The sequence below is a fragment of the Anolis carolinensis genome, chromosome 5 (genome assembly GCF_035594765.1).
Source record: "Anolis carolinensis isolate JA03-04 chromosome 5, rAnoCar3.1.pri, whole genome shotgun sequence".
NCBI lineage: Eukaryota > Metazoa > Chordata > Lepidosauria > Squamata > Dactyloidae > Anolis > Anolis carolinensis.
In genome coordinates, this window is record NC_085845.1 from 182,901,616 (window position 1) to 182,914,783 (window position 13,168).

The 13,168-nt window shown below is 37.7% G+C and overlaps 1 protein-coding gene across 1 annotated transcript in view; it reads left to right on the forward strand.

The window, feature by feature from the left end:
- The window catches only part of dgki (diacylglycerol kinase iota), a 287,280-nt gene that overhangs the window by 219,361 nt on the left and 54,751 nt on the right, over positions 1-13,168 (forward strand). The window contains 3 exon segments of the mRNA XM_062983094.1: positions 8,697-8,766; positions 9,449-9,489; positions 13,038-13,165. Coding sequence (XP_062839164.1) covers positions 8,697-8,766; positions 9,449-9,489; positions 13,038-13,165 — 239 coding nt within the window.

The window sequence follows — 13,168 nt, forward strand, 5'->3', positions numbered from 1 at the left end:
GACATACAGCACACAGACAGACAGATAGTAGAGGTGATTCAATATTTTTTCCAACTTCTAGCTTCAGGAGGTTATGGCGGCCACAGAGGGAGCTGTCCTTTTTATTGCATTTCCTCCTTGCTCTTCGGCCTGCCAGCAGTTTTTTTTTTATGGTGTTGTAAATTAAATTGAATTAACTTACCTGCATTAAGCAGTCCCTAATTTCTGTACACACAGAGCAGCTGTTTTCAAACTGCTTAGGTGGACAGTAAGCTGGGCTATTCAACAGTCGGGGCTCAGTCCAACCGCAGACTTTGATCTCATGACCTTCCGGTCACCTGTGATATATTCCTGCTGGCTATTAACCAGCTGTGCCACAGCCCGGCCCAGCAGTCTACATTCTAGTATGAGTGTTGGACTGCAACTCTGGAGGCCAGGGTTCAAAACCTCACCCAGACATTGGGCAATCTTGACAACTAACACTCTCAGCCTCAGAGAAAGGAACAGGCAAAGCTCTTCTGAACAAATTTTGCCAAAAAAAAATCAATTAATAAGTTTGCCTTAATAAGTCAGAAATGACTTGAAGATGCACAACAACAGCAGGAGTGTTATACATTTGTAATGCTGGGCTTCATTGGTTCAATACACAACAATATTTATAGAAAAGAAATCCTAGTGCTGTTGATAACAGTGATCTTACAGCATTGTAAAACAGTAATTAGAACTGAAAATGCATTTTCTTATGGAACAGTCAGTAATACAGCAGATCACCAGGATAGTAGCTGGTGATATACAACAGATGGTTCTGCCACTCAAGAAAATAAATTATGGGTAACTACAGTAATTCTAAGTTTATATACAATTCACAGCTAAAGCATGGTTTTAAATGCCATGACTTCATCTCATGGAATCCTGGGATTTACAGCTTGGCAGGGTACATTTTGTTCTAGTTAATAAAAATTGGGGATTAAAGACTGCTCTCTTCAAATTGGAAGAGATCTTTAAGATTCCTCAAGGTTCATTAATTGAAAACCAGAAGTAAGAAGTCCTTCTGATATTTCTGGACTACAACTTGATCACATTGGCTGTGATGGTTAGGGCAAGAAGGTACAGTCCAACATCATGTAAAGGGGTGTGTGATTCCCGATCCTGGTGTATCTACATTTCAGGCTTAGAAATGTTTTACCAGTTAAACTGTCATAGCCCCATTTCACAGAATCTTGGGATTTGTAATTTCATGAGGTGCTTAGAATACTCTTATTAGATTGCTCTACAGCTCTTTCCAACAGCACTACAGTTCTCACGAAACTACAAACTCTGTGATTCCAAAGGATGGGAACCTGATATAAATGTGTAGTGAATTTTGGCATTGGTAACATCCCTTGACTTTGTCAAAGTTTCTTATTAACTCTCCCCAAGAATCAAGGCCAACTCAAGACATGTTTTCCCTTAAGATGAGGTACAAAGCACCCAGGTTAATTTGATGCCTGGGGCACTAAATCCCAAATGCTACCTTCATAATTTAAACTGTAAACAATGTGTTTCTCTTTATTAAATGCCAATTTTGCTGCCTATGGTGATAATTTTACTCTACCTAGTGGTAGGGCTAGTGCTTGAAAGAATGAAAGTAATGTAAGTAATGTAAGTAAGAAAAAAAAGGCACGGTGTTGATGGAGAACTCAGGCTGTCTCTTTGTTTATGTGAAACAAAGGTGATGCTGTAATCAGCATGAGTGCAGAGAGAAGACAAAGCTGCCTTGGATTCTGTTTTATATAGCATTTATAGTTCAGTGCACACAACCCCCTGTAGCACTTCCAGTCTGCATCGGCACTCTGGATGGCTCTTTCTGAACATTTGTCCTCCAGCGTGCATTTTTAATCTCATCACATCTAATACATGAAGCTGCATTTTTAAATTTGGTTTCAGGAGTATTCTGTTATCACTTTCATGTACGTTCTGTATCCACTATCTACCATGCAAACAGTGTCAAACTCCTCCCCTCCCCATATATAACATTTAAAGTTAGCCAGAAAGATTTTGATCAAATATAATGCTGTTGTGGGCATTTCCTTTTCAAACAGTTTCTTTTCACTTTTCAGCATGAATTTCTCATGGGGAATAAGGGTTCCTATCATGAATATAAGCTGAGATCGGTTAGCATCCTGTTTGCAACACAGGCATGTGTAAATTCTCCTACGTCTCTTTTTATATGGGTCACGGGGCTATTCTTTTGCCCTTGGATTCCATCCCAATCCTCCCTAGCCTCTCAAATGGATGTCAAAGGGGATGTTGGGACAGGCAATTCAGACCATAAATACAGCTGTTCTAGGTTCCTAGGAACGGAGAAAAGTGGGGAGGTACCATCCCTTTGTACACCCTCATTTCTTTTTCCCAAGCTAAATTCAGATGCTATTTCATAATCTGAATTAGCTCCCCTCTCTATCTTCTCTGCTCTCCATCAGTGAATGCAACAATGGTTCTCTCTAGGGCCTGACAGCTTCCAAGGAACTTGGAAGAATATGGAGTGTCTTAGATCAAGCTATGCTGCAATATAGGATTGTGACCATTGTGCCCAGGCTTTTGACAGGTTATTCTAAATGAGAATTCAAGAAATCAGCAGCCAACATGGCTACATTTGAGAGCTGTAGTTCAACATCCCAGGCGTATCTGAAATATGCAGTTATAGGTACTGTTAAGTATCTTGGCTTCAACCTTGTGACTCTTCAGATTTGTAGTTTGATGAAATACCTATAATTTTCTGTTTGACGGCTCTAGTATAATCCCATGAACACATCTGCAAGGTTACAGCCATTTGACACTATTTTAATTGCCATAGTTCAATGCTATAGAATTCTTGGATTTGTAGCTTAGTGATATACTGTATTTAGCTTTCTTTGTCAGAGAACTCTAGTGCCACATGAAACTACAAACCCCAGAATTCTTTATATCATGGAGCCATGGTACTAAAATAATGTCAAAACTGTTATAATTGTGCAATGTGGCTACACCCCTAGAACAGAGAAATATAAGCACTCCTCAAACTCCAAATCCAAAGTTTCCATGGCCAAAGCTATGACAATTCAAGCTGGTGTTATCATGTAACAGCACTTGGAATGGCAATGTTTCTCATTCTCATCTCTGTCTTCCCCTTGGATCATTAGCTTTTCCAGCTGTTGCCTTTGTATTTTAATTAATTACACAAACACTTCTGCAACTAAGCTTCATTGAAAACTTTCACATCCCATCCATACTTTATGGTGTTTCATTTTGTGTGAAACTCCTATTTTGTGTTTTAATGGTTCTCATGCATTGCTTTCATACTTATATATTCTTCAAGAGTCTTTCCCCAAAAAAAAATCTTGCTGAGTTTCATTCCCTCCTCCCAAAAAAACCAGTGACATTACCTTGGACCAATTTAGTATAAATAATGGAGCAGAAGAAAATAGTAGGCTGACAACAGCATCCTTGCCATTTAGTAAAGAGAACCATCTTCATACCTCACTAACAAGGTGTCTGGGGCACTTTTACACTTTATAAACAAAGCACATTTCTCTCTTGGGTTTCCCTGGAATTTGGAAGAGGAAGAGTCAGCAGAAAGCATTTATCTGAACCCAGCTGCAAATGAGAACCTTGTTTGCAGATGCCATTGTTTGTAGCTTCCTTTTTTTTCAAGTATAACACATCGAAATTTATTTTCACGCTAGAACTGCTTCTCTCTGTTTCAGCTGCAGTGTTGTACTTACTTGAACAAGCAACACAGGGAAAACAAACATATTCTTACTTCAAGTAGTTGCTCGCCAGTGTCAGTTTACCCTCTCTAGGCTTACAAGTCATATTTATTTAATCCATCTTGTTATATCATCTCTATCAAAGCTGTTGTTGTTTGTAACATTTTATCCTGCTTTTTCTCCAAGGATCCCAAAGCAATATTCATTCCTATTTTTATTCTATGAATATGGCTTTGAGATAGTCTAGGCTATAAGTTACATCTATAAAAAAAAATAGAATCATAGAATCCTAGAGTTGGAAGGGCTGTGAAGTTGTTAAGTGTAGTTTTAATTTTATATTTATTGTATTGTATCATTTTTATGCTTCATGACACTGAAGATTTGATTTTTATGCATTTGCCTTGTTTTAATTTGCATTGTGTCATGTTGCTATTAGCCACTTTCTTAAATGGGGAGAAAAGTAGGATAGAAACAAATTAAAAGTTAAGTAAAGGACCATAAGGGCCATCCAGTTCACCACCATTCTGCCATGCAAGAATACACAACTAAAGCACTCCTGAAGATGGCCATCCAGACTCTTTTTAGAAATCTCTAGAGAAGAAGTCTCCACCACACTTTGAGGCAGTGTATTTTATAGTTGAACAGGACTCGTTTCTATGTTTTGATGTCTATAGTGATGAGGGTGGTAATGAGGATCATGATATGAAAGAGGCAACAATGTGTTGCAGTGGGAATACTCCTCTTTGGTGTTACATCCATGCTGTCTACTACATTTTATCTCATGATTGTTTTTGAGATTAGCTACAAGCACTCATCTTTGTGTGACCACAGAGCGTGTTGAGTCATCACTGGGAATAGGGAAATCTATTTTGATGAAGTAGATTTCCCTTCATATTTCTCTTCCAAAACATTTTGTATTTTGACAAATTGGATTTGTTCAAGTGTGCTGATAACTTCTCCTTGTTTCTCCATAGCCTCCTTCTGGCTATCGATACTCATCAGAGTTATTTGCTATTAGAAATGAGAATAATGAGAATAATCTACTTATGTGTTTCTAAATAAACAAAGACATCTAAATCCCTGGTAAATTCTCTCATTCAAATGATGTAAGCCCTAAGGGACAATATTTAGGAATGAGCAGATAGCATAACAATATTCCTGAGGTGCTATTCATTGCCTTGTTTTTATTCACAACTTGGAAAAACCTCCTCGAACTCCTCACCAAGTATGGCCATTTGCTAATGCTGCTGAAGGATTCTGGGAGTTTTAATTCAAAAAGCAATTTCTCTCAGATCTGATTCTAGTGTAGAAAGTGGATTCAGGATTGTTTGACTGGAATGGTTTCCATATTCCAAATGGGAAAAAGTAAATGTTTATTTCTGAAACAACCATATCTTTGAATCTCATTGTTGTTTGCATGAAAAGATTATCAGAAGCATGATTTTCTTTCATTATCCATGAAGGAAGAATAAATTAAGCATCTGATATTAATGACTTGGATGAAGCTTTAGAGGGCATGCTGATCAAGTTTGCAGATGACAGCAAATTAGGAGGAATAGATAATACTCCAGAGGATAGGATCAGAATTCAAAATGACCTTAACAGATTAGAGAGCTGGGCCAAAACTAAAAAAAATGAATTTCAACAAGGACAGATATAAGATACTACACTTAGGCAGAAAAAATGAAATACAGAGACACAGAATGGATATATTATTTGAGAACACAGAAATGCTGGACCACTCCAACAATTATCATGTCAGACTACACAGAGAAGCCATTGAAATCCACAAGCATGTGGACAACTTCAACAGAAAGGAGGAAACCATGAAAATGAACAAATTCTGGCTATCAGTATTTAAAAAAACTCTAAAATCAAAACAGTAGATGGGAAGCAACACTCTGAGGGCAGAGGAGCCCCAAGGATGGCTAATGACTGAACAAAGGATGCCCCCCAGGCAAGAGACAAAACCTTTCCAATGCTAATTAGAGTGATTAACTGAAACATTAATGCTGGCTTCCCAGTGACAAAGGACTCTTGCCACACCCTGGACTCTCCACAGATATATATCTTTTCCTTTCCTTGCCTAGTTTATCCATGCCTCACAGCCTCTGAGGATGCCTGCCATAGATGTGGGCGAAACGTCAGGAGAGAATGCTTCTGGAACATGGCCACACAGCCCAAAAGACATACAACAACCCAAAGGCTGGATGGCCTTCTGTCAGGGGTGCTTTGAATGTGCTTTTCCTGCATGGCAGGGTGTTGGACTAGATGGCCCATGTAGTCTCTTCCAACTTTATTATTCTGTGATTCTATGATTCTAAGATATCTTTTTCACACAAACAAGCATGAGATTCAAATATAAGAACCCTGTAATAAATGTATGGATTAGATCAAGTCTAGAGAAGGCCAGTTAGTGAGAAGCTTAAAGTTACTCGTGTATAAAAGTTGTGTACAAAATTTATGACCATCAACCTACTCGAGAGAAATTAGAGGTGGATTAAAACCTAATTAATTCTTTAAAAAATTCTAAAAAAAATGCCTGGGGAGGCAGTGCTGAGTGCTTCCTTTGCTATACACACAGCAAACCTGCCTGAGCCAAGAACATAGTAGTTTTTGCAGTCTGCCACAATCCAGATGGTGTTTGCTCTTCAGTTGCATATTTTTGGCCATAGCATAATTCGTTGCCCACTTTTTATGGATAGCTGAGTCAGTGTCTCTAGTGGGCAGTACTAGTTGCTGTTTATTTTTTTAAAACAATGTTCTAGATAAAACCACTGCTCTACCTTTGCAATCTTTCTCACTAATTATTCTACATATGTAAAATACATGCATTCTACAGTTAGCTATCAAAAACAACAATTTAGATTAATTTTGGCTATCTCTAATGAAGTCATTGAAGCAATTTAGAAATATTGTGTTTCTAAATACATTATACCTATACACTCGGTTTCTATTCTGATACTATAAATAAAATAAATATTGAAGCCATTTGAGAGCTATTGACATCTGTAACCGATCCAGTGTGTGATGTTTTGTCTTTTGTGTAGATTTCTCATGTGGTTTAATAATGCTTCTTAGCCTAGAGATGAAAAACAATGTGTCTTCCCAATGTTTAAGACTACAATTTGTATAATCTCAGATCATTGGCTCCTGTAGCTGGACCTGATAAGAACTGAAGTCAAAGGTCAAGATCTACATGTCTAGTTGTACTAGAATTCAGCATTGCACAAAAAGTTGTCCAATGGGAACCTCAAACCTTTCATGCCTATTGTGCAATCACAGTTAAAAGGCAACTTAAAATATGGAGCATTTGAGATCACTCATCAATTGAGAACGAAGCATAATTTGCAATTTCCCATAAATGACAGTAGTACTTGTGCATAGTAATAAAAATTTGTCTGGCATTAGGATAAACTTAGTGTGCTTTGCAGTTGCCAGATAAAAGAATGGCAATCCATCATGTAGCATGTCTAATAGATGTTTAATCTGGCATAAAAGCACGTGGAAATAGGTCAGAATGAACGGAGGAAGCTAACAAATGCTTGGCTTGCTCAGTGATATTGTTTTGCACTAAGTGCAATTTTGAGGGTTTTTCTTCATTTGATACTAGGAAACAATTTAAATATACATGTCCAACACTCATTCATGGCTGAAGATGTGGAATGCTTTCACTGAAAACTTATTCTTTTTGAGGTTATGTGATATGGGGACATGAAGCATCTTCATCAGTCATGAGTCTGCTTTATGCTGATTATTTTATTGGTTGATCAAGATCAGTACTATTTAATCCAAGGGAGATTATCTGGGAGCACCAATCTCCCAAATTTTGTGAGCCACCCTACCTCCCCTTTTGAAACAGAAAATTAACCTAGTTTTGAAAATCAGTTTTTTCCCCCAGAAGGTTTATGCACCTAAATGGCATTAATAGCAAGGCTTGTGGAAGCTCTGGTGCTGTGTGCAGCTTTTGGGTCACATAATATCCATTTGTGGGTTTACAGTTGATCACAGTGATATTCCAAAATTTCAGGGAAGTTTTCTCATTCCTTTGGTAATATACGTATAGACTGAAACATGGTCATCTCTACATAAGAAGCTAATGGCCCTGCTATCCAACTCTGGTTAATAGTTCAGTACTATTTGACCCATGTGGCTAATGTACACATATAATCCCTTCCAGTACTTGCTACAGCAAAATGCCTTGGACCAGCCCATGCCTTTATTGTAAGATACCTCCAGATAACTGGAATGTGTGTGAGATACCTCCAAATAATACCGCATGTCTGTGATATACTATGGCTATTTATTTAAACTGGCACTAGGTTTCATTAGCTCTTAGGCAATCCATGAGTTAATATTGTTCCCTTACCATTTTGTTGAGATGGAAGAAGAAATTATTCTGAAATATGGAGTTATTTGATATTATCTGCAATTCTACACAAATACTGCTGAATTATGCATCAGCATTACCACATTGTGGGAATACACTCAGATACAGAAATGCTGTTCTGTGCCTAAGATGCATAGTTGGGCATTAGAGAGATAAGCGGGAAGAGAGCTAACATGATAGTTGTTCCTTTGGGTATGAACTGAGTGAAACCAATATGCAGGGCAAGGGAACATAAGTAAATAGGCTACTTTCAGTTCTAAACACTATATTTAATGAACTAATCTGCTGAACATGTACATGATGCCACCTCTCTTCTTAAAATCCCTCCTGAGATCTCACCTTCTCTGAGTGACCTGTGGTATCTCCTGAATACCCACTTCCAACTGTACCCATGCTTTAAATACACATAACCTCTATATTATTCTTTCCCTCTGATTTTTCTCTACTTTTTACTTGAGAATGCAAGGTCCTTGTAACCTTCTATTTACTCTCCGTAAGATACCATTTATCTTGATAGCAGAGTATGCATTATAACATCAGTTGTAACAACTGTTAAATTGTCTCTTTCTTGTCCTACTTTTTTCTCCTGTCGCATTCAGGACCAGGAAAGCACTTTCCCAAGAGTATCTTCGGTCCAAAGACTTTCCCCTAGATGGTGCTTCCTAGATGGTAAGTGTAAATGGTGGCAAAAGGACCCAAAGCTCTGCACGTTCACTCAAGAACAAATCTGATTTCAATAGAGCGCTTACCTTGTATAAAAATATTCCTTTTACACATAATGTTGCATTTTTTGAAAAACACAGTCTGTGAACACTTGTTCTAAAATGCCATTTTAAAAAAGTTTCCAAATGCAGATATTTTTTAAAAAGAAATTCTCATGATTTTTCCTTGTGGTTAAAACCTTTAAAATGTTTTATTTTCTAGTGTGTGACTTAAGTAAGAATTTCAATCCATAATGGTGAGTGTGTCTTGGCTATTTCTCCAGAGAGTGCTTCCCATATAGATAGGGCTTGATTTCAGAAGAGAAAGAGCAGAATCCAGTGGCCAATTTCTACTGTGATTGTGGAAAGGGATTGTGAACATTTGGAATTGGAATCCAACACTGGAGACCAGGATTCAGATCACTGAAATCAACTGCATAACCTTCAAATCTCACTCTCTTAGCCTCAGCAGAAGGTGAAGGTTTAATCTCTCTGAACAAATCTTGTCAAGGTCATCCCCATGTATCAGAAATAAAACACACAGCAAAAACAAAATGTTGCTATTACCTTTATAGCTGAAAACTGATAAGGAAAATAGAGCAATTTTACAGATTTTCTCTTCAATTACATTTTTTCTTCTTTACTTTCAGCAACTTCCGCTGATCGCTTTTACCGTATCGACAGATCTCAGGTATTAGATTTTTGTTGCTTTCCCTTTGGAACCATTAAAGCATGAGTGAGCATTGTGTTGTCCAAGGGTCATATCTGTTCCTTGCAGGGTCTTGGAAGGACTGCATTCTTCAGAGTTTGTAGTTAGGCAAGGCACTAGAGCTCTCTGGATGAGAATTCCAGATAGTGTTCTGTAAACCACAAACCCCAGCATTCTGTAAAATGGATCCATGGTGGTTTAAGTGAAGTAATAATGCTATAACTGTGTAGTGTCATGTCACAAAGCACCCAATTTGAAAGAAAGAGAATTAGCTGAAAAACCTATTTTCACTGAAAAATGACTTCAACATGGGATCAGAAGGTCTTAGATATCCCAATCTTAGATATGGTGTTGGTATAGTCCATGCAGGGCCAGGAAGAGAAGAAAAATGACTCACCAATTTTAAGCATATAATCATGGGGTGCTCCCCCCCTCTACTGTCTGATGATATGAATTGTGCAGGATTAGGTCCATCAAAGTATTTAAAAATATAAGAACAATCACAAGGTTTAAGTTACTTGCTATTGTATCTGTTTGATGTTCTGCTTACTGTAGCTGCATAGAAGTGGAGCTGATGATGTCCATCAGCCTGGCTGTCTTTTAGCTTTTCTGTGATTCCTCATGAAGTGCTGAATTACCACTATAGTGTGAAGTACATGCAGGTCAAGTCTCAATATAAAAAGAACCCAGGACTTTGAAATTCCGTGGATCAAACCACATAAGATATTTAAAATGCATTATGCAGTTTAAGGTGACCCTCTTTTTGCTAAAAGGTACAGATGTGGATGTGATTCAGATTTGGACCAATGTGAGTGGAGCAGGTTGACCCCCATCCATATATTTCTAAGTCTAAAAAATCCCTCTCTAACGTCAATAGGGTATGAAAAGAACAATTCTATTGACAGTGATGGATTATTTCTCTCTCTCTCTCTCTCTCTCTCTCTCTCTCTCTCTCTCTCTCTTTTCTGGTTAAAAACAGATGAGGAGAACATTTAAACCTCCCCATATCCCCACTTTGGGTCTGGATTGATGCATGAGTGCTTAGTCATGACTAAAAGTAAATATACCCTAAACTCCAGAATATTTATTTAATATTTTGTATAATTAGATTACAATATGAGCCCATTATTAAGTACAAAAACCTCAAATAAAAATATATATCAAAATCCAAAGCATTTTCTCCATTCTAAGTATGATTTTAATTTGATCAGTAGAGTGTATTTTTTTTTTAAAAAAAACTCTGTGTAAATTGGCACAAAACAAACATAGTCAGACAACAGATAGACTCTGCCCTTCTGGCTTAAGCAAGTTTGAAGTTTAATAGCACAACTTCTTGCTCCTTTTTAGCTTATCTCCTTGTGCCTAGGACTGCTGCATTAAAAAAAAGAAAATCTCAGAGTTTATCTTCTCTGGCTGTTTACTGTCCTCCTAAAATCCTAATCCTCTGTGCGTGAGATAAGATAACTCTGGAAATTATGATAATGCTACAAGCCTGTAGAAAATATCCACCAAGCTTTAAAAGCACATCAAACTGAAGGGATAACAACATTTGTCAAAAATGGAGCAGTTTTGTTTGTTGGATGTTTACAGAAAGTTTTGCAAACATGGAAGGCTTTCCCTTTGGTTTTTTATTGTTGCTGTTGTTCAGATCTAATTTATGGCTATGCAGCTACAATTTACTGCATAAGTGTATGTTTAAAAATTTGTGGGAATGTTAAGAAAAGCCTGCCCTGCTGTATTAGGTCAACAGTCATCCAGTCTAACCTCCAACATGTATTTTTCAGACTATTTTCAGCTTCATCTTATACACATATGCTTGGAAGTAAGACTCAGTGAATACAGTATGCAAGGAAGCATTGCGGCATTGCAAGATATATATTTTTTAGAAACATCTTACTCTCACAATGACTTTGTGATGGCCCATCTCATTTTACAGATGGCAACTAAGCCAAAGAGTCCAGGCTATCCCAGTGAAATATTACCTCTAATGTTCTAGTCCCAATACATTATTCGGCAGATTCATTAATTTTCCAACAAAACCACTCAGCTAATCATTGTGATCCATCATCACACACAAGGTCCAGTTTCTGTATAATATGATAAGTGCTGGAGAAAACCAAATAAAGTCTATGGTCTTCCCTAAAGAAATGTTTCAGTACCTATACATAGTTATATAGAATATAGAATAATTTTATTGTCATTGTACATCATTCAATGACATTATAGGCCTTCTCCAATACACATTATATAGATAGAGATACAAAAACAAAAAAAACCATCCTTCCGCATTCTAATGTGTCTATTGTACAACTCCTAATGCCATATAAGTGTGAAACCATAGAGTTCAAAACAGTCACAGCTCTGGGATAAAAGTTATTTCTCAGCTTATTTGTCCTGTCTGCCAGATGGTAGTAATTTTTTTAAAAAAAATATCCAAAGTGAAATGGATCCTTAAGAATATTCCATCTCACTCTGGATATTCTTTTTTATTATCTATGAACAAGGAGTAGGCAAACACTAGATTTTAACTGTTTTCTGTCACATTGATGATAGCTCACATTTTTTCTGCCCAGATTTGAAAAACTGCTGTAAATCTACAACAGCTTTTCAAAATTGATTCCTTGCAGATGTATCAGACTGAAATATGTATTATTCATGGTCCTGGGACATAATGGGAATTGTGTTCTAATACATTTGGTAAGTGCCAGGTTTGAAAGGTTTCTTTAGCACATTGGGTCTCAACACATTCCACTTGTTATTGAACCTTCTCCTAGAAGACCTAGTTGGCATAGTCAATCACTAGGGATTCCTAAACGGTTCTGGCCCAATCTACTTGTCCGAACGTATCTCCTCCTATGAGCCAGGAAGATCCCTAAGGTCATCTGGAGAGGCCCTGCTCTCAGTCCCGCCTGCCTCACAGGCACGGCTGGTGGGGACAAGGGACAGGGCCTTCTCGGTGGTGGCTCCCCGGCTGTGGAACACCCTCCCCAGAGAAATACGGCAAGCCCCAACCCTTTTGAGTTTTAGAAAAGCCCTGAAAACATGGCTATGTGCCCAGGCTTTTGAAGATTAAACGATAATGACGACCCGGACTGATTTACGGCTACAGCACGAGGATTTTGGAGGAATGGATTTTAATCATATGTTTTTATATTTTTTATATTGTTTTAATTGTTTTATTGGATTTTTATAGCTGTTTTAATTATGTATAGGCATCGAATTGTTGCCAATTTTGTACGCCGCCCTGAGTCCCTTCGGGTGAGAAGGGCGGGATATAAATGTTGGAAATAAATAAATAAATAAATAAATTCTGGGACTTGAAGTCGAACAATGTCTGAAGATTCTCTGATTGAAAACTTCTGTTCGTATGATTGAATTTGGTCCTGCAATTTTAGGAGCAATTATCTGAAAATAAGGGTCAGGAATGGACATGCACAATATCATTCTTTTGATAACAATGACTTATGGCTGCTTATTTTCACACCTGATGTTTGATTTTATTTTTCCTTGTCACTTTCATGTTGCTGCAGGAACATTTGCACTTTGTGACGGAAATTTCGCAGGACGAGATTTTTATCCTGGACCCAGAGCTGGTGGCAACTCAGCCAGCAGGGACACCGCCAGGAATGCCTGATCTAGTAGTGGAGCAGGCCTCTGGGTA